Source organism: Haliotis rufescens, unplaced genomic scaffold (genome assembly GCF_023055435.1).
Source record: "Haliotis rufescens isolate VD_foot unplaced genomic scaffold, xgHalRufe1.0.p SCAF_105, whole genome shotgun sequence".
In the NCBI taxonomy this organism is placed as follows: Eukaryota; Metazoa; Mollusca; class Gastropoda; order Lepetellida; family Haliotidae; genus Haliotis; species Haliotis rufescens.
The window spans coordinates 708,660-733,568 of NW_025963786.1; the positions used below are offsets into that span (position 1 = coordinate 708,660).

General features: G+C 43.9%; 1 protein-coding gene across 1 annotated transcript; it reads right to left on the bottom strand.

Moving 5' to 3' along the window:
• Positions 1 to 1,435: 1,435 nt before the first annotated feature.
• On the bottom strand, positions 1,436 to 17,984 carry LOC124112701 (ras-related protein RSR1-like). Its single transcript, XM_048392019.1, has 3 exons — positions 17,516 to 17,984; positions 13,310 to 13,375; positions 1,436 to 1,487 (listed from the first exon to the last, which is right to left on the bottom strand). Exons 1-3 carry the CDS (start codon positions 17,899 to 17,901, stop codon positions 1,436 to 1,438), a joined length of 504 nt encoding a protein of 167 aa, XP_048247976.1. The 5' UTR covers positions 17,902 to 17,984.
• Between the last annotated feature and the right edge of the window lie 6,925 nt (positions 17,985 to 24,909).

Consider the following 24,909-nt stretch of genomic DNA (forward strand, 5'->3'; position numbering starts at 1 on the left):
CCTCCTTGCTGCATTTCTGTATTTTAATCTGTACATCATCATCATCATCATCTTCATCATCATCATCATCATCATCATCACTATTGCATTACACTTGCATAGACATAGCCATGGTACACGACACTGAGTCTCGTGGGGTGGTCCTAGACTAACATTTAGTCTCTGAAATCTTATATTACACAATTTCCTCCTTGACTCATAAAATCTGTTTTTCATAAAATAAATATTTTCCACGGTCATGGTGCAGGACTAGGGTGGTCCGAGCATCATGGTGTGGGATGGAATTGGTCTTGCACAGAGGGTCGACCCTGTGGTCTTCCAGAACCGGTCAAGTCTTGAGACCACACGCCGTACCTCATTTGGCACGTCGCTGCAACCACGAATTTCAGCATGATAACGCCCGATTGAAATCCCATTGAGCACCTGTGGGACGAGATTCAAAGACGACTGAATGGCGTCCGACCAAGGCCGACAACTGCAGCTGAACTGCGTCAGCCGTTCCTCAGAGTGTGGGCTCAAGTGCCCATGGCCTTCATCAACCGCCTCATCCATTCCATGTATCGACCTTGCACGGCAGTCATCAATGCACATGGTGGACACACGAGATACTGACTTGTGATGCCATTTTCTCAGAGACTGGTGTTGTGTTTCATTTTAAGAACATTTGACACTTTAATTTCAACCTTGATGATCAGTTTTGCCAAGTTTCATCTTTTTAATATGTCTCAAAGTATGTTTACAGTGTTTGGACAAATACGGTTTCTTATATATCTATCCATGGTGACGTTTCTTTTGCGGTTCAGAATATTTTAGTCACAGGAAGTCCAATCGACAAATTTACATTAGAAGAAATCGAACGAAAACATCAAGTTCAGATTTAGAACAGTGAGGGAATTTTGAAACGGACTATGGAAATATGCGCATGTGACTCCATAATAATAATACTCATTGTTCTCGGTACCTTAGGTTTGGTACCTCCCAGTCGGTACATCATCATCATCATCATCATCATCATCATCATCACCATCATCATCATCATCATCACTATTTCCAATGTTGCATTTTGCATTACACTTGCATAGACATAGCCATGGTACACGACACTGAGTTTGTAGTAGGAAATGTATACAAGTCCTTCACACTTGAGAGAGAAACTATTTAGTAGTTTAGACAGGATGTATCACCGAGCTACCAAACCGAATTACCCGGACTTTCATACCAACAAGTCTACTTTTCGGTAAATATAACAAAGAATGTAGGGGTTGTCCAAAGACACACCCAGGACTTTATTATCAAATGGAAATGAATAGTTTTCATAGACTGGTTGGAACAACAGCTACTGCCCTGTCCGAACAACCCCGGTGTCACTGTCATGGATACCCCCAGTGATCATAACCTCCGGGAACCAGATACTGTCGTGCCAACCATGAGTAGTCTAAAGACCATGCAGGAATATCTGACGTCTTGCAATGTCCACTTCAGACCATCTGAAACGAAAGTTAAACTCATGGAGAAAATTCGCCTGAATAAGAAACCAGTAAAGTATAAAACAGTACGCCAGTCAGACGTTGTGGGCTCAACCCTATTTATCCCATCTGGGCAAACTGTGAAGGGTTCACTGCTAAGACATAAACCAACATTCAAACTCACACATGTCAAAGGGTTGATCAACGCGGGCTTTGCTAGAATTACACCAGCGATAGGCTGAAAATGACGTAAATTTGGAAGCGTGTTGTTTTCTCTAAAGCCTCTTTCGATATGTCAGGGATTCTATGAAACAACATATTTATTTTAAAAGTGTGTAAGTGAATAACACAATGGTGATGCGCAGAACCTTATTGCTGATACACAGGCACAACAGCTCCTTGACTTCATCACATGGTATTTGACAAGGACAATATCGTTTAGGTATACCTGGTTGCCTCTTTCTGTTTGGCGTTCTTGGGCAGGGAACCGTATCGTTCATCCATTCATCCCATCTGCGAGGGATTTGTTATCTCATAAATATTACGGTTATTATCAATATTGAAGGAAATATCTTAGCTCCGTTTTAGCTGTTTAAATAGGTTTTTTTCAGTAGACACTTCTACGTTTCACTCCTACAGTAATCGGGGTAGCCTCGCGGTTGAAGCTTTCGTTCGTCACACCAAAGACGCAGATTCGATTCGATATTCCTGGAATATTGCTAAAAGCGGCGTAAAACTATACGCACTCACTCACTTCGGTTATTATAGATTTGATCATCAATTTAAGAAAAAATAAACTTTCTTTACTTTCCGGAACGAGGCTATAACTATTTCTTAATAGTCTCAATACGTCAAAGCAGAGTCTTTGTTGCCACTTTTTGCTATGTTATGTTGTTTGTTTGTTGTTTTCAGGAAGCAATTTCTTATTTTGAGCATGAGCAAATCTTTTACTAAGACTGGTTTTCTTAAACCTGTTGTTCTTTTATGTTTGACGCCGCACTCAGCAATATTCCAGCTATATGCCCGTGTCTGTAAATAATCGAGTCTGGACCAGACAATCCAGTGGGTGTCATCATGAGCATCGATCCACGCAATTTGGATATGATGACATGCATCAACCAAGTCAACGAGCCTGACCACCCGGGCCCCGTTCCATAAAGCCATTTTAGCGCTAAGGTGATCATAACTCCCATACTTTAACACTGACTGACGGTCGTCGTAGCACTAAGATCCCTTTGTGGAACGGTGCCCCGATCCCGTTAGTCGCCTCTCACGACAAGTATAGTCGCATTTTACGGCAAGCATGGGTTGCTGAAGACCTAATTAGTATTTAGCTTTCTGGGCTGTTTTTTCTTCGAATTCTCTTTTGGGGTTTATCGTAATTTATTTTTTCAATTCGTTTCCTTTTTCCATTTTCTTATCTCACATAGCTGGGTCGGTTGAAATAAACCTTCATATACAGGCAAATGTTGCTTCGAAATTGAAAGGACCTAGGTAAATACTTCGAGCTATCCGAGGTTCGACACAACTAATAATGAATAAAGAAGGAAAACGCAGGGACCAAGCTTTTACTTCGACACAACGGTGTTTGACTGTGAACAGTTGTTCAGTCGGATATTAGAACATATTTTTATTGTCATGTTTATTCTTCTGAAGCCAGGGGGCACGGGTGGCCCAGTCGTCTAAAGCGCCACGATTCGCTGTGCAGAGTTGCGTCCCTTGGGCACGCCAGAAACCTATATTTTGGGTTCGAATCCTGGTTCACCCCGATTAAGTTTCAAGGTTTGTCAACAACATACCCGTGCTCTTGGGCTTCACAAAAGTAGTAAACGTCTAAGACCTGCATCATTTCGGGCTTTCCTCCCACATTAAGCTGACACGCTTCAATATAACTGGAATAATGTTAAAAGCGGCGTTAAACCCAACTCACTCACTCACTGTATTGGAGGCCCGGCGCCTATTCTGTTTAATGCTGGCACAGTGGCAAATCATAGTCGGTCTTACAGTCCCTGAACCATATTATTTTCCATTCAACCCAGACCTTACTTAAAGCTGTAGCTTAAGCAAAGTAAGTCAGCTAAAGGAATATCCCAGATTTTCCACAGGTAATGAATCTCCCATCTCGCCGTGGCTCTTTTTCAATTTATATGGAGTTGTTTGTTTCTGTCAAGATAAAATATCTTGTCATCCCTCTAGCTTATCACATAGCAACCAGCTACCATGGATACCCATACACGCAGGAGAAATTGGTGTTTGTTACAACCTTTCCCGATGAAGTTCCATCTTGGGCATTGCGTGTTTTTAGCACCTCTTAAGCCACCCTCCTACAGAGTTCAAATAAATTTGTAAACAACATCAAGGGATCATAACAAAGAGTCCCCGAACAAGCAAATCTTAAACTTTATTTCATCCAAAGTGAGCTTTGAATGGGGACTCCAGTTCGAAAAGATATACAGGTTACGCGTTTCAGATTCAACAAGATGGCCGCCTATGCCCCTTTCATGAAGAGTATTAACAAATTGTATATACCCATTTTATATATGTACACTACAGTCGCATCAATCAGAAGAAATCAGATCTCCATTGTATGATTCCCACTGTATCATAATCACTTGTTAATGAAATAACTGTCAAATACCGGGTGTTCGCGAAAACCTGAGGCCATCCTGCCTCGTTCATTGCTTGTGCAAAGGCCCTAATTAAGTTTTCACATCAACAAACAAGGACAGATATGGTTAAACATATTTGGATTTCAGTCAGTTATGCTGGTTTAGATTGGTACGACTATAAATACCGCTACATCACAAATGCAAATACATTCAAGGTGCCATAACTTGTAGATATGACGAATGTGTGTTGGTCCGAGTAATAAATTATAAATCTTGTTTACTGATCAATTATCAATAGTTTCGCCTATTTCATATAATTATGAACAAATGTCAAGATTCTTGGATTAGTCTTTGTGGTGTCTAAGGAATTGCCATAGAGTTGAGAATTGGGGTTGTGTGTCATAGTATAGTAGTAGAGTGTAACTGAACTAATATAGCCTGTTAACTCCCTTGTCTCGGGAAGATGATCCAGCATACCACGAGCACAACATCATTGCAAGAATGGAAAATGACTACCATATCACATGTGTCTTCATCGTTAACTTCTTAACTGGGAGGAAAGCCCGAAGTGATGCAGGTCTCAGACGTTTACCACTTGGGTGAAACCCACGAGCACGGGTATGGTGCTGACAAACCTAGAAACATAATCGGGGTGAACCGGGATTCGAACACACAATCATAGGTTTCTGGCGTGCCCAAAGGTACCCAACGCTGCACAGCGAATCGCGGCGTCTTAGACGACTGGGCCACCCGTGCCGCCGTAAGTTTCGAAGCGTGTTGTTATCTCTGAAGTAATTCAAATGCACTAATACTGTTCTTTTTGTGAATAGGAATGAAGGAGGCCTCTTTCGATATGTCAGGGATTCTATGAAACAACATACTTATTTTAAAAGTGTGTAAGTGAATAACTCAATGGTGATGCGCAGAACCTTATTGCTGATACACGGGTACAACAGCTCCTTGACTTCATCGCATGGTATTTGGCAAGGACAATATCGTTTAAGTATACCTGGTTGCCTCTTTCTGTTTGGCGTTCTTGGGCAGGGAACCGTATCGTTCATCCATTCATCCCATCTGCGAGGGAGTTGTTATCGGCATAAATTTTATGGCTATTATTAATATGGAGAGAAACATATTAGCTCCATTTTAGCTGTTTAAATAGTGGGGTTTTTCAGTAGACGCCACCACGTTTCACTATTTCAGAAATTGGGGCGGTGGGGTAGCCTCGCGGTTAAAGCTTTCGTTCGTCACGACAAAGACGCAAATTCGAGTCAATATTGCTGGAATATTGCTAAAAGCGGCGTGAAACCATACTCACCCACTTCGGTTATTATAGATTTGATCATCAATTTTAGAAAAAATAAACTTTCTTTACTTTCCGGAACGATGCTGTAACTGTTTCTTAATGGTCTGAATATGTCAAAGCAGGGTCTTCGTTGCTACCCGTCGCTATGTTATGTTGTTTGTTTGTTGTTTTCAGGAAGCAATTTCTTATTTTGAGCATGAGCAAATCTTTTACTAAGACTGGTTTTCTTAAAGCGGTTGTTCTTTGATGTTTGACGCCGCACTCAGCAATATTCCAGCTCTATAGCGGCGGTCTGTAAAGAATCGAGTCTGACCAGACAACCCAGTGATTGTCATCATGAGAATCAATGTACGCAATTGGGATACGATGACCTCCATCAACTACGTCAGCGAGCCTGGATCTTCACGGGTCTCGAGTCATATATAACCATGTCGAATAGGATAGGCCTCAACGTGTGATTTGCAGTTTAACGTCATTGGGGAGGTGATAAAGACAAATATACTAATCAAAGCTCGCTAAGAATCAGCAAAATGGGAACGCCAGTGGCCAGTGACTAAATTGACTAGATAGACTAAGTGGAAAAACATCAGGTAAGGACCAACCTGTAATTGATTATGTCATTACGTCTCCTATGTGCCTACCCCTTTTCATAATCATTTGATAAATAGGAGTTCTCCCCGAATTTCTCAGATGTACATTTCCACTCACGTTCACTGTGACAAAACCTAACTTAGAAAACCCGGACCCCACCCAACCAACCAGCATACATAAGGAAATGGAGAAGTGATAGCAACAAGACTGACTTATTCCGCCAAAGTATTGATGTCGAACAAATAAATAACTCACCCAGTCAGCCCACGCGGCGCGTTTCCAAAGTTCTGGCCCATTTTCCGTCTACAATCTTTGAGACAGCATAGCACACGTGCTAACTGGCGCTGCGCATGCAGTATTTTAGAAGCTGCAGAGGCAAAGCTGTGTACAGTAGTCAAACTGATAAACCATGGTTCGGAAATGAATGTAAAAAGGCAAGAAAAATAAAGTTTAACAAAGCTAAACGTCGTTTTAAGAAAGATAATACAGAAAGAAATTAAAGTGTCTACCGACAGCATATGAAAACTGACCGAAGCGTTTCGCAAAAACTAGTTGGGAGAATATGAAACAAACAACGTATAACATTGCGTATGACATTGCGAGCTTCTTTGACTTTTCAAAAAAATAAACGAGAACCCCATACAAGACGAAGATAATTTCAATGATTACATTTTAAATGAAATGTACATCTTTGCAGTATTTTGAATGATGATATCACTACCGACGAAATAATAAAGGCGGCAAAGGATCTCAAACGGAACAAAGCAGCTTGTCTCGGTAATGTAGAAAACGACTATATCATTGACAGTGTCGATTTATTAGCTCCTTTAAATAGTGATTTTTTTAATCTGGTATTCGCCTCTGGTATTATCCCTAAATCATGGTAAATAAATAATTCAGAAACATAGAGGTGATCCATCTGACCCAAATTCATATAGACCGATAACATTGCTTCGGTTGGTTATTTGCAAGTATCCTAAATGACCGATTGAAATTCGTTTTAGAAGAAAATTTTCTTTAATATCAGCGGAAGCTGGCTTTAGAAACAAGTTTTCATCGACAGATAATGTATTTGTTATTCATATGTTAACACAATTTTTTAAACTCGAAAGAAAAAACTGTAGAACTGGCCTTTGGACCAAAATATTAAAAACAGGTATAAAGGGAAGATTTGTTAATAGGGTTAAAAATATGAACATATGAATAACAAAATATTTGGAATAATCAAATAATACATTATCCGAGTATTTGCCTCGATACACTCCAAGGCTTGCCGAGGTAAATTATCGAGTCTGGACCAGAAAATCCAGTGATTGACATCATGAGCATCGATCCACGCACTTGGAATTGATGACATGTATCAACCAAGTCAGCGAGCCTGACCACCCGATCCCGTTGGTCGCCTTTTACGGCAAGCAGTGGTTGCTGAAGACCTATTCTACCCCGGATCTTCACAGGTCTGTATAACCAGGGACAAATCTGTCAACCCATTTGTTTTCAAACTTACTTAATGATCTGGAATCTTTTTAGACGACAACGAATGCGCAGGATTAAATATCGACTGCTTAACGGAGAATGAGACCCGGGTTTGGAAACATTTGATATTACTCCCAAATGCTGTCTCCAAGGTCTACAAAATTCACTAGATGTGTTTCAAATAAACTGACGTCCAAAAGAAACTTTACCAGAGTTTGAACTCACTCTTGCTCAAAAACAATAAAACATACATGCATGAAGTAAAGCGTATTGAGAAGATCAATATATCAACATAATCAACACTGAAAATGACAATCATACCGCGACTAAGAATGACGTCAGAGCCCCCCAAAGTTGGGTGTGGTACAAAACTCGAGCTTTCAGAATCATGGACAACAGGCAGAGTACATAAACAATCGCTGACGTTCAATAACAAGTCATTAGTTGCGTCTGTGACCACCAAATGCCTCAATACACGCAAAAACTCTTCGACGCACAGAAAAAGTCAGTCGCCTGATGAGGTCACGTGGGATTTGACGCCATTCTTCTTGGAGGGCCAAGATCAGTTCTTGCCGGTTGGCTGGAGAGTGTGGTCGTTGTCGAACACGACGATCCATCAAGTCCCAGAGGTGTTCTATGGGGGACATGTCGGGTGAGCGTGCAGGCCACGGCATGACGTTGACGTTGTTGGCTGCGAGGAAGTTAGTGACAATTCTGGCTGTATGGGCTCTAGCGTTGTCATGCTGATAAATGACACCACGTGGCTGCCGTTGGGGAGATGGTAGGACAACTGGACGAAGATTGTTATCCATGTAACGCTGAGCTGTCAAGTATCCGTCAACGATGACCAGCGATGTCCTCTCCTGCCCACAGATACCTCCCCACACCATGACACTCCCTCCACCATATGGTACGACCTCCTGCACGCAACACGCCGCCGTTCGTTCACCCCTTCGGCGGTAAACACGTTCTCTTCCATCAGCCCTAAACATACAGAATCGTCAGTGAAGACAACCCTCTGCCAGTCACGTCGTTGCCAACGTCGTACAGTCCGGGCCCATCTCAATCGCAGACGACGATGTTGCGCTGTCAATAGCTGTCCTCTGTATGGTCTAAAAGCCCTGATTTCATGAGCCCTGAGTCTCCTGGCCACTGTCTGTCGACTAACCCTGTGACCTAAGGCATTTGTCGCCGATTACGTCACTGCCAGGAAGCGATTTCGGAGGTGCAAGGTACGCAAGTACCGATCATCGTGGGGCGTGGTCACCCTGGGTCTGCCTGTTCTTGGCCTGTCAGCCTAACTGAATTTGATATTATGGTTGCTCCAATCATTTTATATACTCACACGCAAAAGAAACGCAAGTCGAGTATGCAGTATACATGGTATTTATTTTCAACAGTAAAGACAAGAAATACTAATAGGGCAAGATTGACAAAAATTTGACTGAAGACAGTTTAATGGATTAAAAGGCAGATGACATTAAAAAAAATCAAATGTTAAGGGCTTACACAGTTTCGGGTCAATACCCAAAATGTCAGTCAATACCTGTTGTGACCACCATTAGCATTGATCACTGCCACACGTCTCCTGTACATTGAGTGGATCAGAGGATTTGTGAAGGCCCTAGGGATCCTCCTGCACACATCCAGAGCAGCTGTGCGTAGTTCATCGAAAGTTCTAGGGACTCGGCGCACATTGTGCAGACGCCTTTTAACCTCACCCAACAAGTGTTCGATGTGGTTCAGTTTAGGGCTGAGGGCTGGCCACGGTAGAACACGGATGTTGTGTTGTTGCAGAAAGGCCATGGTAGCTCTGGCAACATGGGGACGAGCGTTGTCCTGCTGGAAAATGTGTTGTTGATGTTGTGCCAAAAATGTCCCCGACCTTGACCAACATTCAGAAAGCACATGGGTCCAAGTCTCGCATTAAGTCCAATCCCTGCCCTTATCATGACGCTAGGTCCACCCCATGAATCCCTTTCCACAACGTTTCTGTCAGCGAAACGATCACCTCGACGCCGCCAAATTCTGACCCTTCCGTCTGCAAGGGAGACACAAAAGCGACTTTCATCAGAGAAGATGACACGCCTCCACTCACGATGACGCCAATTGTGATGACACTGTGCCCACTGAAGTCGTGCTTGTCGATGCCGTGGTTGGAGAACAGGACGACGTGCTGGTCGGCGACATCTGCGGTTGTTGGAACGGAGACGTCGGATCACAGTGTTCCGGCTAATGTATCGATTATGTGTTCCTATGGTCTGTCGAGCACTTTCACTTGCAGTTAGGAACGGATGTCGTTGGTGTTCTCGGGTAATCTGCCAATCTTGTCGAGCTGTGGTGACCCTAGGACGACCGCTCCGAGGGAGGTCATCTGTGGTCTGTGTAGCATTGTATTGATGCAGGAGACGGTAAATTGTGGTTATGTTAACGTTGAAATGACGGGCAACATCTTTGACAGACTCTCCAGCTTCCAAACGTCCGATAGCCTGGTTTCTCTGAATTTGAGTTAGGCGTGGCATTGTTGACCAAGGAGTGGTAGGTCCAAGAATCGGCCACAGTTTTATACCCACTACGGTTCGTGACAGTTCGTGCAATTTCGATTTCGCGAGAAATGGGTGCATGATACCTACATATTCATTGGAATGGTACGTTTTGGCGATTCGTTTTTGGTGTTGTGTTTTTACTCGGGGCTTCCAAAATGCAATCAAAAATATTGATAAAGCCATCAGGCTGAAACTCGTATCAATTTAAGGTTCTGTGTTTGTTACCTATTTGCTTAAAACCACTTGCGTTTCTTTTGCGTGTGAATATATATACTGAAAAACAAAAGTTCATGTGACATTGAATAAGATTTAATGCAAAGTTATGATTTTTACCAAATCTGAAACAATTTCGGTTTGCAACAGATAAAAGACTCCTGTTAGTGTTCAAATGGTTTATTGTCATACTGACACCAGAAATGGCGTGATTTCATAAAGAACATGAACATGCCAAAATGTCAATTTACAAATCAATAGCGTGTGTGTCCACCTCTGGTTGCGATGCAAGCAACACATCTTCGTCTGATGGAATGAACCAGAAGTCGCACAAAGTCCTGTGGGATATCTGTCCATATCTGCTGGAGCATGTTTCGAAGTGCCTGGAGTGTCTGTAGAACATGTGGTTGACGTCGAAGGCACCGATCCATCTTATCCCACATGTGCTCGATTGGTGAGAGATCAGGGGAGCGAGCCGGCCAGGGGATGACATTCACGTTGTTTTGTTGAAGAGAATCCTGAACAACTCGAGCAATATTAGGCCGGGCGTTGTCATGTTGAAAGTTAATGCCTGGGCCATGACGACGCAAAAACGGTAGAACAACAGGGCCGATTATCTCATCGCGGTAGCGCTGTCCATTGAGATTTCCCTCTACCACTATCAAACGGGTCCTCTGTCTTGCTGTAATCCCACCCCATACCATAACGCTGCCGCCCCCAGAAACGATCTTCTTTCATGACACAATGATTGACGTAACGTTCACCTCGACGTCGCTACACTCGAACCCGTCCATCGCTGTGGCTGAGGTGAAAACGAGACTCGTCAGTGAATAGAACTTGTCCCCGCTGCATGGCCGTCCAGCGTAGGCTCTGTCTGCACAACTGTAGACGTGCTTGACGGTGGTTTCCTGTCAAAAATGGGACGCCTGGCGGGTCTTCTGGCGACAATCCCTGCACACCTCAGGCGACGACGTACGGTTTGTGTCGATATTCGTCGAAGGCCAGGGATGCTTCTTGCAGTCACTCTTGCTGGCTGGAATCGATTTCGTAGGTGTGTTGTTCGAATCCAGTTGTCTTCTCGATTATTGGTTACGCGTGGCCTGCTACTCCGAGGATGGTCTCTGACTGCATTCGTCTGTTGCCAACATTGCCATAAACATCAAATGGTGTTTCTGTGGACGTTAAATTGTCTTGCAACATCACGTTCACTCGATCCTGCTTCAAGCATACCAATGGCTCGCAGACGCTCATTTTCGTACAGGCGTGGCATTTCATAATGTTGAATAATTGCGTAATTTTGTTGTTTTTCTGAGTGGTTGTTGTTAGCACGATGCTAAACAATGCATATGGAATCCCCTTAACGCACATGTTTTTATACCCATTCTTAGGTAGTGAAATGCATGGGGCTTGAATAAAAGTCTACTTTTGCATGGAATGCATGCTTTTCTGTAGTAGTTGCGTTTTTGTGACTTGATCCCATACATGTACTACAATATTGAAAACCAAACTTTACTTGTTTGAAAAATACACTAAAATATTGGTGTCACAGGAACTTTTGTTGTTGAGTATAGTTCAGATGTATGGGGGTTTGAAAAGTTAGATGTAATAAACTGGGCGGCAAAAGAAAGTAGAGGTTTTGTTGAGAATTATAATATAATCTAGGGAGGGGTAACAAATGATTGATAAACAGTTTGAATGAAATTGTGCAATCACAGGTAATGTAAGCTCAAGGTAAACAATGGTGGGGTAAGAAATTTCATTTTCAAAAGTTGTCTGAAATGTCACCAAAAAATTGTCAGACACACTACAAGTTCATTGTCGACACAGTTGCCTTCAATAGCGTGTATGACCTCCAGCTGCCTCAATGCATGCTGTGATACGCCGCCTCATCGATGACATCAGTCTTCTGATGATGTGGACTGGAATCCGTTGGCAGTCGTTTCTCAGGGCCTGCTGCAATTCTTGTCTGTTGACGGGAGGCTGATGGCGTGCTCTAATCTGTCTGTCAAGATGGTCCCACATATGTTCAATAGGATTCATATCGGGTGAGTGGGCAGGCCAGGGCAAAACGTCAACGTTCTGCTGGTTTAGAAAGTTCCGAGTCAGTCTTGCAATATGGGGCCTGAAATTGCCGTGTTGAAACAATGTCCCCTGCTGTTGGTTTTGTCAGAACGGAAGCACAACTGGCTGCAACACTTGGTCTCTGTACTGCACAGCGTTCAGGTTTCCCTGTATAATCACCAAATCAGTCTTCTGATCTCCACAAATACCACCCCACACCATGACACCACCCCCGCCGAATGGATGGACCTTTTGAATACACGCCGGAGCCAAACGTTCCCCTCTGCGTCGATAAACTCGTTTTCTGCCGTCATTTCGAAACACGTTAAACCGACTTTCATCAGTAAACAGCACTCGAAACTAATTTCTCACTTGCCAGCGTCGAACCTGCCTCGCCCATCGCAGTCTCAGGCGTCGATGTTGAGCAGTCAGTACCATTCCTCGGAAAGGACGAAACGCTCGGATTCCAGCAGCACGAAGTCGTCGTAGTACTGTACGTTGGCTAATGGGATGTCCCAACGCTTTTGCTGCCGTCGCCATCGCCGTTACGAATCTGTTTCGCAGGTGAATGAGCCGTATCTGACCGTCTTCCAGTGATGTTGTCACCCGGGGTCGTTCGGTTCTAGGCCTGTCCTGTGTCCTCCCTGTCTGCCTGTACCGTTGAATCAGCCTGGCTACTGTCAATGGTGTACAACCAAACCTTCTGGCAATTTGGACCTATGTTGCCCCCATTTCGACCATACCGATGGCTCTCTCTCTCTCTGCTTCTGTGACAGTCATGACATTTCTTTTGTGTGCTTTCATCACGTGTGGTTATACCCTGCAGACGAACGCATTTATACAGCTAACATGCACGCGCAGTTTATACCATAGGCGGGAAACCTGTTTCACAATTTTTTTGTCACCGCACGAGCGCCGTCAAAGGTGGCGCGTTCGGGTGAGGTGTTTTTTGGTACCTGTTCCTGGGCAGTCATATTCCCAATACCCACTTTCCACTAATTGTCGCTGTTTTTAGGAAAATTACAAATTGCCAACCTATACTTTCTTTTGCCGCTTAGTTCACAAACAATACACTTATAATTATTGACCCGTTCAGTCGGATTAAGAAAATCAACGCCAAAGTATATGGTATATGGGGACTTGACGGAACCAATTCATATCAAACTGTTTAAACGTATGATAACTTACTTGCACAAACTAATTTGCCCGGATAGCATAAATAACTAATATAACATTTTGTACCGGAACATTATCTCAAAGCCAGCGGAATATAGAAAAAAAATTACCATGGATTGTGAGAGTTCAAAAGATACTAAATGATGTTAGACTAACTGAAATATTTCATAAACCATACACATGCTCTACAAATTGGCTGGTCTCAAAGGTCGATCAGAGATTTTCAGGGTCAGTTTATACAAGAGTGGAATGAGTGAGTGAGTGAGTACTTCATTCCACTTTTGGGAGCACGGGTGGCCCAGCCGCGATTCGCAGAGCGATTCGCGACACGCTAGAAACATATGATTGTTCATATTCGATTCCCGGTTCGCCCCGATTATATTTCTAGGTTTCTTAGCACCATACCCGTGCTCGTTGGTCTACCGAATTGGTAAAACGTCTGAGACCTGCATGCATCACTTCGGGTTTTCCTCCCTGACACGCCGCGATATAACTGGAATACTGTTAAAAACGGCGTTAAACCCAACTCACCCATGTAAATCAAATCCTAGTTTGCCCGCTGAGACCCGCTGAGAATATACGAAGACAAGAAAGACTTTGTCAGCTCTGTGATTCAAAGTCAGTAGATGATCTTTTCAGATGCGGAGCTCTTCTCCAACGTTGAGTATGGTTCTACGCCCCTTCAGCAATATTCCAGCAATATCACGGCGGGGGACACCAGAAATTGGCTTCACACATCGTATCCATGTCGGGAATCGAGCCCGGGTCTTCGGCGTGACGAGCGAACGCTTTAACCACAAGGCTACCCGACCGCCCCCCTCTTCAACAAAGAATTCTGTATATTCCAAAAAAAATAAAAACTACTACTTGTGGCTGAATATTTTTAAACTCTACAAAAATGTTTCACCCAAAAGTTTAAAAGATTTAAGAAATGTGTCCAGATATATTGTATATCTAAACTGAAATCTAGGGCGGGGCACGTTGGCAGGTGTGTGTGTGTGTGCGCTACAGAGATGACATTCTGGACAGACCAATGCTGGTGCAATCAGAGGGGATTCACCCTCATGGGTGACAAAGCACATAATCGTGCCTCCTTAGAGCACCAGAGTGTCACCAGACCTAAACCCTATCGAACACACGTGCAACGAGCTGCAGATCGCCCTCTCACAACGCCGTCCTTCCGGCTTCTCTACAGGAACTCGGCAATGCTCTTGCTGTAGAGTTAGACAATCTTCCCTTGACAACCACCGAGACACTTATTGGAAGCACGAGACGAGGGTGCCATTCTGTGATCGCACCAAGTGGATCACATACGCTACTGAGTGTTTTTAGCTGTTTTTTGTTCTGGTTGTTTGTCATTTTTTAAATTTTTTTTGTTTATTGTTGTTTTTTGTTGTTGTTTGTTTTGTTTTGTGTTTTTTATTTTGTGTTTTTTTGGGGGGTACAATGAATTTGTTTTCGCGGGTTTTTCACGTTTCAGTTTTTGTCAGATACTCTCATTATGAGGAGGGTATGCTGCCTGATAAATGGTCACATGCTTGTTGGCACCGTGTGGCGCATGACAACGTATTTTTGTTCACACAATATTGTCTTTGGCTATTTCAAAAGATGCACGTAATACATATTAAAGTGGTGCTCATTTGTCAACTTTGAGGTGTAAACTATCAGGGGGCATCATGTTCGCTCCTGACTTTAGCACTTGGGCGACTCTTTAGTTTTTGGTTTGCAGATCCCACGACCACACCCGCTTCTAGAGGAATAAAAAAGACATTAAACATTTTAATTCCCAACTTAACAGTTGTACGCATGAAAGTTTATTTTGATCAACCCAGTGTCATCGGGACATGAAACATGTCTAATCACGGTCCAGTGACGGCACCGCTTCCCTCCCCCTTAATCGTCCGGCTTCCGTCACCATTCGGCAAAGTCCGGCGGTCGTGTGTTGTCCAGACCTTCACGTTCATTGAGAATTGGTGACCCGAGAATTTTATTCTCCAGCTGAAAAATCGCATACTTTTATCATGTATTGCTTTGAAATATGTTATATCATATGTTTGCTATCTCATTAAGTATGGAAATGTTTTAGTACGATTGATTTTCGCTCCCGCGCGATTTTCTTATACTTTGATATTTCTCATGTATTTTTCGTTTTTGCCACCTCAATTGTACAAATCTGGTTGTAAATCTTTAGTAATTCAGGATTTCCTTGGTCAATGAAAGTTGGTTAGTTGGTTGGTTTGTTGTTTAACGCCGCACTCAGCAATATTCCAGCTATATGACGGCGGTCTGTAAATAATCGAGTCTGGACCAGACAACCAGTGATTAATATCATGAGCATCGATCCACGCAATTGGGATCGATGACATGCATCAACAATGTCAGCGAGCCTGACCACCCGATCCCGTTAGTCGCCTTTTACGACAAGCATAGTCACCTTTTACGGCAAGCATGGGTTGCTGAAGGCCAATTCTACCCCAGAATATTTACGGGTCGCCACTCAAAGTGACAGACTTTAGTCTATAAGGGCTAGTTTGCTATTCAGACATTTTTCAGTCTATTTTGTTGTCCCACAGACTTATTTTAGGGATTGACACTGTCTTTTGGGATGACGCGGTCGGGGATCAGGCACCAGACGTTTAGATCCGGACAGGCTCCATCCACGAGAGTGACTGACTACGGTTTTACACAGCTTTTCGTAATATACCAGAAAAGGGCTTGACACATTGTACCCATGTGGGGAATCGAACCCAGGCCTTCGGCGTGATGAGCGAACGCTTTAACCACCAGACTATTGCCTGTCATCGTACCCGGTTACGTAGATCATTGCTCACAATATCAATCACTGGATTGCCTAGTTCCGACTTAATATCTTCAGGCCACCGTTATACAGCTTGAATATTGCTGAGTGCAACGTTAAGCTATGCATGTCGTCGTTGTTTTCAAACAGCAAACATAGTACAAACCTAAGTCAATTTAGGAAGGCATTCTTGCATCTCTTGTAGCTGACTCAGTATAAATGATAAAATACCACAAAGCTCAAGCTGAAACTCGGGGACCTCAGTCAATCAGCAGATACATGAATCCAGAGATGAACGGGTCGCGATTATCCGCTAAAACAGATTCCATTTGTCTTAAAAGGCGTACTGAAAAATCAGTGATGACACAAAAATTTCGGCAATACGGTGAGGTGAAATGGGATTTAACGTCGCGTCCAAGATTGTTGCACTTATATAGCGACGTGCATGTACGTGTGTGTATGTGTGTGGCTGCTTGTATGCCGATTTATAGTGCAAGCTCACTGAGATACCATGCCGCAGTTTAACATGAATACCCCACTCAGACACAGTATACTGACTCAGGGCCGACCAGTCCTTGTTTTAGCCCCTTAATGCCGAGCGGCAGACAGGTTCACAACAAGAACCTTCTTTTAACGTCTTTTGGTATGACGCGGCCGGGCATCGAACCCCGGACCTTCCGCTCTACGGGCGGACGCTCTACCACTAGGCCACGGAGGCGGTCTTCGGAAATATGGTAAGCATGTCCTGACCTATCGGTAGCACCCACCACTCCCTCAATTGCAGAAATATTGTATGCGTTTTCTGCCTCACGCCGCACAGCCCTTCTCCTGCCATGCGACAGCTGCATATAAAATAATCAGATAATCAGGTGATGGACCAGAAATCCAGTCACACGATATCGCATGTACTGAAAAGAGACAACAAAATGATAGAAATAGATTTATTAAGTCGTTATCAAGTCTTACAGCATCATAATTATTTAATTATGCACCAAAATACCAATTTATACAACATATGAAATAACTATGCAACAGAACTTCGTCTCTCACCAATGGCCCTAAGTTTTCGCTTCACCCTTCCAGGGAAGGTAAACCTTCGCGTTTCCCCTTGTTCATGGGAGCTTAGTTCGACCTTAATCTTTGCCAGTTTGAGCAGCTTCTGAAACACCCGCGTGACACTGCTGTGGTCCTTGCCACAAGCCTCAACGTACTTGGTTTTCCATTCTTTCTTGGCAAAATGTTCAGCACCAGTTTGCCCCGTGATTCTTTTATCATCCTCAATGTCAGTCTTGTTTCCTACCAAAAGGATCGGAACTTTATTCTTCCTCTTGATACGAAGGATATCCTCCCTGATCATGGCTACTGTCTCAAACGAGCAATCATCTTCCAAAGAGAATACAAGAATAAATGCATCACCCGACTCAATTGCAATCCTTCTTCTTGCCCCAAAGCAGTATCCACCTGGAGTGTCCACGATCTCGAGGGAGACTTGTCGTCCTTCCTTACCGATCAAAGTTGTCTGTTGTTCCAGCTCGATGGTGAACCAGTGTAACTCAAGGAACTTCCGGTGCAGGAACTGGGAGATGATGGTGCTCTTCCCAACTCCAGGAGCACCAAGGACAACGATCTTGAAGGTTTGGTTGGAATGAGCAGCTGCCATGGCCGAGACTATAGCTACAAAGCGTTCTTCTACTATTATAGAACTACCAGGAGCTTCTGTTCCGAGTCCAGGAACCAAACTAATCGAATGGATGCTTCTACAGAGATAACGTTGCATAGAGTGTTCTGGGCTTTTATAGGGAGCTTTTACAGTGGGAGTGTTTCATATCTATTTGGGCAAACCCCACTGTTCGCAATGCCTAATAATAATTTGAAGCGTGGAAGACGTTGGAGAGGATTGAAATAGAACGTTTATAAAATTGTGTATTTTTCACCCCTCCAACTGTGATGACGTTCTTTCTCCACCAATGGGCAACGCTTGAGACAGTCCGTGGGCAACTATTTGGTCACTCCCTTCTAATTTTCGCCACGTGTGGCCATGTGTGTCCGCCATTTGTGTAAGCGGTGTTGTCCTGTCTGACATCAGTAATATCTGTTTGATTTCCATGGCAACCAGCTACCATCGATACAAAAACACGAAGGGGAAGGTGATGTTTACTTCAACCGATCCCGAAAATTTTCCATCTTGTGCATTGCACGTTTCAGCACCTCTTCAATTACCATCCAACAGAGTTCAAACGAATTCCTAAATAACAAGGAGCCATGGCTGAACTTTGAATGAGGACCCTATGTCGAAAATATAAACGCAAATGCTAGAAAAAATGCGTTTTGCCCGTTAAAGAAAAAGGACAAACATTTTTGCAGACTGTTGCTATTGATTTAACTATCTGTGGTATAAAATATACTGAACCGCAAAAGAAACGTCATCCCAAGTAACATTGCATGAGTGAGTGATTGAGTTTGGTTTTACGCCGCTTTTAGCAATATTCCAGCAATATCACGGCGGGGGACACCAGAAAAGGGCTTCACACATTGTACCCATGTCGGGAATCGAACCCGGGTCTTCGGCGTGACGAGCGAACGCTTTAACCACTAGGCTACCCGACCGCCCCTAACATTGCATGAAAAGTTGTCAGTTAAATATCTGGGTAATTTTATCAAAGTTTCTAAAATTTAACATTACATTGTCCGGGGAAATGAAATTTGATGATAAAAAAACAAAGCAAATGACAATAAAACTGATAGCCTAAACGCATTACGGAAACGGCCATGGTAACCCTATGCACTTGAGTTCCGAGCAAATTGAAATGCGCATGCGTTCCTCCATTTCTCGCCCTATACAAATCCACCCAGATCGGAAAACATTCATTCGTTATTAAATTGCTACCACATGCCAAGATTGACACAAAATCAGCCCTTGGACGATTGCAAGCTGGACAAACCGCCCGGCAAGTAGCCAATGCATTTCAAGTCCACGTAAGGACCATCTAGAGACTCCAGACCACCAACACTACAGATGGCCGACCACGTAGTGGAAGAACAAGGTCACCACCTAACGTCAGGATCGTCAGATTGTGCGACAGCATCTTCAAGATCGCTTTGTTACTGCTGTGGAAACTGCTCGACAGACCATGGGAACACCAGCGACACATTAGTGCGGACACCGTGCGTCGACGATTGACGAGCAGACACCTCCACTGTCACAGGCCACACCGAGGACCCATTCTGACACTACGTCATCGCCGGGACCGTCTTCAGTGGGCAACACAGCACCAGCATTTGCGTCACCAGCAGTGGAGAAGAGTCCTCTTCTCAGACGAGAGCCGTTACTGTATCTCACAAGCAGATGGCAGAGAGAGAGAGAGAGAGAGAGTCTGGCGACGTCGTGGGGAACGTCATTCGGATGCTTGTGTTGTTGAAAGAGACTCGTGGAGTGGTCCTAGACTAACATTTAGTCTCTGAAATCTTATATTACAAAATATCCTTCTTGACTCATAAAATTTCTTTTTCATAAAATAAATATATTCCACAGTCATTGTGCAGGACTAGGGTGGTCCGAGCATCATGGTGTGGAGTGGAATTGGTCTTGCACAGAGGGTCGGCCATGTGGTCTTCCAGAACCGGTCAAGTCTTGAGACCACACGCCGTACCTCATTTGGCACGTCGCCGCAATCACGAATTTCAGCATGATAACGCCCGTGCCCACACTGTGAGAGCAACAAGAGACTTCCTCCAGCAGAATGGCATCAGAACCATGCAGTGGCCTGCCCTCAGTCCCGATGGAAATCCCATTGAGCAACTGTGGGACGAGATTCAAAGACGACTGAATGGCGTCCGACCAAGGCCGACAACTGCAGCTGAACTGCGTCAGGCGTTCCTCAAAGTGTGGGCTCAAGTGCCCATGGCCTTCATCAACCGCCTCATCCATTCCATGTATCGACGTTGCACGGCAGTCATCAATGCACATGCGTAAAATAGAAGGCTGCGGTGTTGAGGAGTATTCACATTCTCCGAAAAGGTCTGGGTGGGTTTGACCAGGCGCGCTTCCTGGGAGACGTCCCATTCGCTGTCTGGGCTGCATGTAGAGGGGGCAAGGGCCCTGAGCTGATGATGAGACTAACTAACCTGACCTGGTTACTGATCACCCAAACCCTCCTTGCTGCATTTCTGTATTTTAATCTGTAGATCATCATCATCATCATCATCATCATCATCATCATCATCACTATTTCCAATGTTGCATTTTGCATTACACTTGCATAGACATAGCCATGGTACACGACACTGAGTTTGTAGTAGGAAATGTATACAAGTCCTTCACACTTGAGAGAGAAACTATTTAGTTGTTTAGATGGGATGTATCACTAAACTACCGAAGCGAATTACCCGGACTTTCATACCAACAAGACTACTGCTTGATAAATATAACAAAGAATGTAGGGGTTGTCCAAAGACAAAACCTGGACTTTATTATCATATGGAAATGAATAGTGATCATAGACTGGTTGGAACAACAGCTACTGCCAGTCCGAACAACCCCGGTGTCACTGTCATGGATACCCCCAGTGATCATAACCTCCGGGAACCAGATACTGTCGTGCCAACCATGAGTAGTCTAAAGACCATGTAGGAATATCTGACGTCTTGCAATGTCCACTTCAGACCATCTGAAACGAAAGTTCAACTCATGGAGAATATCGCCTAAATAAGAAACCAGTAAAGTATAAAACAGTTGTCCTTGGGGCACAACACGGTCAAGTTGTCTTACATACGCCAGTCATAAAATTGTGGGCTTAACTCTATTTATCCTATCTGGGAAAACTGTGAAGGGTTCATGGCAAAGACATAAAGCAACATTCAAACTCACACATGTCAAAGGGTTGATCAAGGCAGGCTGTGCTAGAATTACACCAGCGATAGGCTGAAAATCACGTATCTTGTCATCACTCTATCTTATCCCATAGCAACCAGCTACCATCGATACCCATACACGCAGGAGAGGTTGGTGTCTGTTACAACCTTTCCCGATGAAGTTCCATCTTGGGCATTGCGTGTTTTTAGCATCTCTTCAGCCACCCTCCTACAGAGTTCAAATAAATTTGTAAACAACATCAAGGGATCATAACAAAGAGTCCCCCAACAAGCAAATCGTAAACTTTATTTCATCCAAAGTGAGCTTTGAATGGGGATTCCAGATCGAAAAGATATACAGGTTACGCGTTTCAGATTTAACAAAATGGCCGCCTATGCCCCTTTCATGAAGAGTATTAACAAATTGTATATACCCATTTTATATATGTACACTACAGTCGCATCAATCAGAAGAAATCAGATCTCCATTGTATGATTTCCACTGTATCATAATCACTTGTTAATGAAATAACTGTCAAATACCGGGTGTTCGCGAAAACCTGAGGCCATCCTGCCTCATTCATTGCTTGTGAAAAGGCCCTAATTAAGTTTTCACATCAACAAACAAGGACAGATATGGTTAAACATATTTGGATTTCAGTCCAGTATGCTGGTTTAGATTGGTACGACTATAAATACCGCTACATCACAAATGCAAATACATTCAAGGTAGCAATAACTTGTAGATATGACGAATGTGTGTTGGTCCGAGTAATAAATTATAAATCTTGTTTACTGATCAATTATCAATAGTTTTGCCTATTTCATATAATTATGAACAAATGTCAAGATTCTTGGATTAGCCTTTGTGGTGTCTAAGGAATTGCCATAGAGTTGAGAATTGAGCTCGTATGTCATAGTATAGTAGTAGAGTGTAACTGGACTAATATAGCCTGTTAATTACTCCCTTGTCTCCGGAAGATGATCCAGCATATCACGAGCACAACATCATTGGAGCAAGAATGGAATATGACTACCATATCACATGTGTCTTCATCGTTAACTTCTTAACTGGGAGGAAAGCCCGAAGTGATGCAGGTCACTGTTACCACAGGGTGCCCCTCACATTTTGACATAGGACGTCATTTTCGCCAAGGTGACGGAGCAGATGTCAACCTTTGTTGCACTAGTTATCACACCATTTAATGATATTACAGATTCATAACAATCAGCAGTGCAGGTGTGTCGAGGCCGAGTAATAATCTAAAAAAACTCTCTACGTGATTCATTAGTTATATTTAACGAGGAAAACGATGGTGATATAAATAATCAACGACACTAACAATTGGGTGAGTGAGTGAGTTGGGTTTAACGCCGCTTTTAACAGTATTCCTATTATATCGCGGCGTGTCAGCTTCATGTGGGAGGAAAGCCCAGAGTGATGCAGGTCTCGGGCGTTTACCACTTCGGTGAAACCCACAACCACGGGTATGGTGCTGATAAAACCTCGAAACATAATTGGGGCGAACCGGGATTCGAACCCACAATCATAGGTTTCTGGCGTGCCTAAGGTCCGCAACTCTGCACAGGTAATCGCGGCGCCTTAGACGACTGGGCCACCCGTGCCCAGAAATGGGCTTCACACATTGTACCCATGTCGGGAATTGAATCCGGGTCTTCGGCGTGACGAGCGAACGCTTTAACCACTAGGCTACCCGACCGCCCCAAATTCCTAAACAACAAGGAGCCATGGGTGAACTTTGAATGAGGACCCCCATGTCGAAAATATAAACGGAAATACTAGAAAAAATGCTTTTTGCCCGTTTAAAAAAAGGACAAACATTTTTACAGACTGTTGCTATTGATTTAACTATCTGTGGTTTAAAATATACTGAACCGCAAAAGAAACGTCACCCCAAGTAACATTGCATGAAAAGTTGTCTGTTAAATATCTGGGTAGTTTTCATCAGTTTCTAAAATTTAACATTACATTGTCCGGGAAAATGAAATTTGATGATAAAAAAACAAAGCAAATGACAATAAAACCGATCGCCCAAACGCATCACGGCAACGGCTATGGTAACCCGATGCAAGTGAGCTCCGTGCAAATTGAAATGCGCATGCGTTCCTCCATTTCTCGCCCTATACAAATCCAGACAGATCGGATAACATTCATTCGTTATTAAATTGCTACCACATGCCCAGATTGACACGAAATCAGCGACACCAAGCCCTTGGACGATTGCAAGCTGGACAAACGCCCGGCAAAAAGCCAATGGAAGTCCACGTAAGGACCATATACAGGCTCCAGACCACCAACACTACAGATGGCCGACCGCGTAGTGGAAGAACAAGGTCACCACCTGACGTCAGGATCGTCAGATTGTGCAACAGCATCTTCAAGATCGCTTTGTTACTGCTGCAGAAACTGCTCGACAGGCCATGGGGACACCAGCGACACATTAGTGCGGACACCGTGCGTCGCAGGCCACAGGCCACACCGAGGACCCATTCTGACACGTCATCGCCGGGACCGTCTTCAGTGGGCAACACAGCACCAGCATTTGCGTCACCAGCAGTGGAGAAGAGTCCTCTTCTCAGACGAGAGCCGTTACTGTATCTCACAAGCAGATGGCAGAGAGAAAGAGTCTGGCGACGTCGTGGGGAACGTCATTCGGACGCTTGTGTTGTTGAAAGAGACTCGAGAGGTGGTCCTAGCATCATGGTGTGGAGTGGAATTGGTCTTGCACAGAGGGTGGCCCTGTGGTCTTCCAGAACATCGGTCCTGGGACAGGCAATGGTGTCACGGCACCTCGGTACTTTGATCAAGTCTTGAGATCACACGCCGTACCTCATTTGGCGCGTCGCCACAACCACGAGTTTCAGCATGATAACGCCCGTGCCCACTCTGCGAGAGCAACAAGAGACTTCCTCCAGCAGAATTGCATCAGAACCATGCAGTGACCTGCCCTCAGTCCCGATTGAAAACCCACTGAGCACCTGTGGGACGAGATTCAAAGACGACTGAATGGCGTCCGACCAAGGCCGACAACTGCAGCTGAACTGCGTCAGGCGTTCCTCAGAGTGTAGGCTCATGTGACACACATTTGACACTTTAATTTCAACCTTGATGATCAGTTTTGCCAAGTTTCATCTTTTTAATATGTCTCAAAGTATATTTACAGTGTTTGGACAAATACGGTTTCTTATATATCTATCCTTGGTGACGTTTCTTTTGCGGTTCAGACTATTTTAGTGACAGGAAGTCCAATCGACAAATTTACATTAGAAACAATCGAACGAAAACAGCAAGTTCAGATTTAGAACAGTGAGGGAAGTTTGAAACGGACTATAGAAATATGCGCATGTGACTCCGTAATAATAATACTCATTGTTCTTGGTACCTTAGGTTTGGTACCTCCCAGTCTGTTGACTGGCATTGGGAGAGTACCCGGGTTTGCTACCAGGGATACAGCCATTCTGACAATCTGGGTAATGCAGAAGGCTGCAGTGTTGAGGAGTACTCACATTCTCCGAAAAGGTCTGGGTGGGTTTGACCAGGCAGCGCTTCCTGGGAGAAGTCCCATTCGCTGTCTGGGCTGCATGTAGAGGGGGCAAGGGCCCTGAGCTGATGATGAGCCTAACCAACCTGACCTGGTTACTGATCACCCAAACCCTCCTTGCTGCATTTTTGTATTTTAATCTTTACATCATCATAATAATAATAAAGTCCATTTCTTCAGCGCCATTTCCGTCTACGTAGTCGCTCATAGCGCCTCACACAGGGTCATAGACACATCTAAAGAGATAAGTCTTT

Coding starts and splice junctions, on each gene's coding strand:
- LOC124112701 (XM_048392019.1), bottom strand. CDS start 17,901: ATGGCAGCTGCTCATTCCAACCAAACCTTCAAGATCGTTGTCCTTGGT. Junction 13,376..17,515: donor AACAAGACTGACATTGAGGA/TGATAAAAGAAT, acceptor TGGCGTTGATTT/TCTTAATCCGACTGAACGGG. Junction 1,488..13,309: donor GAACTAAGCGGCAAAAGAAA/GTATAGGTTGGC, acceptor CTTTCGTTTCAG/ATGGTCTGAAGTGGACATTG.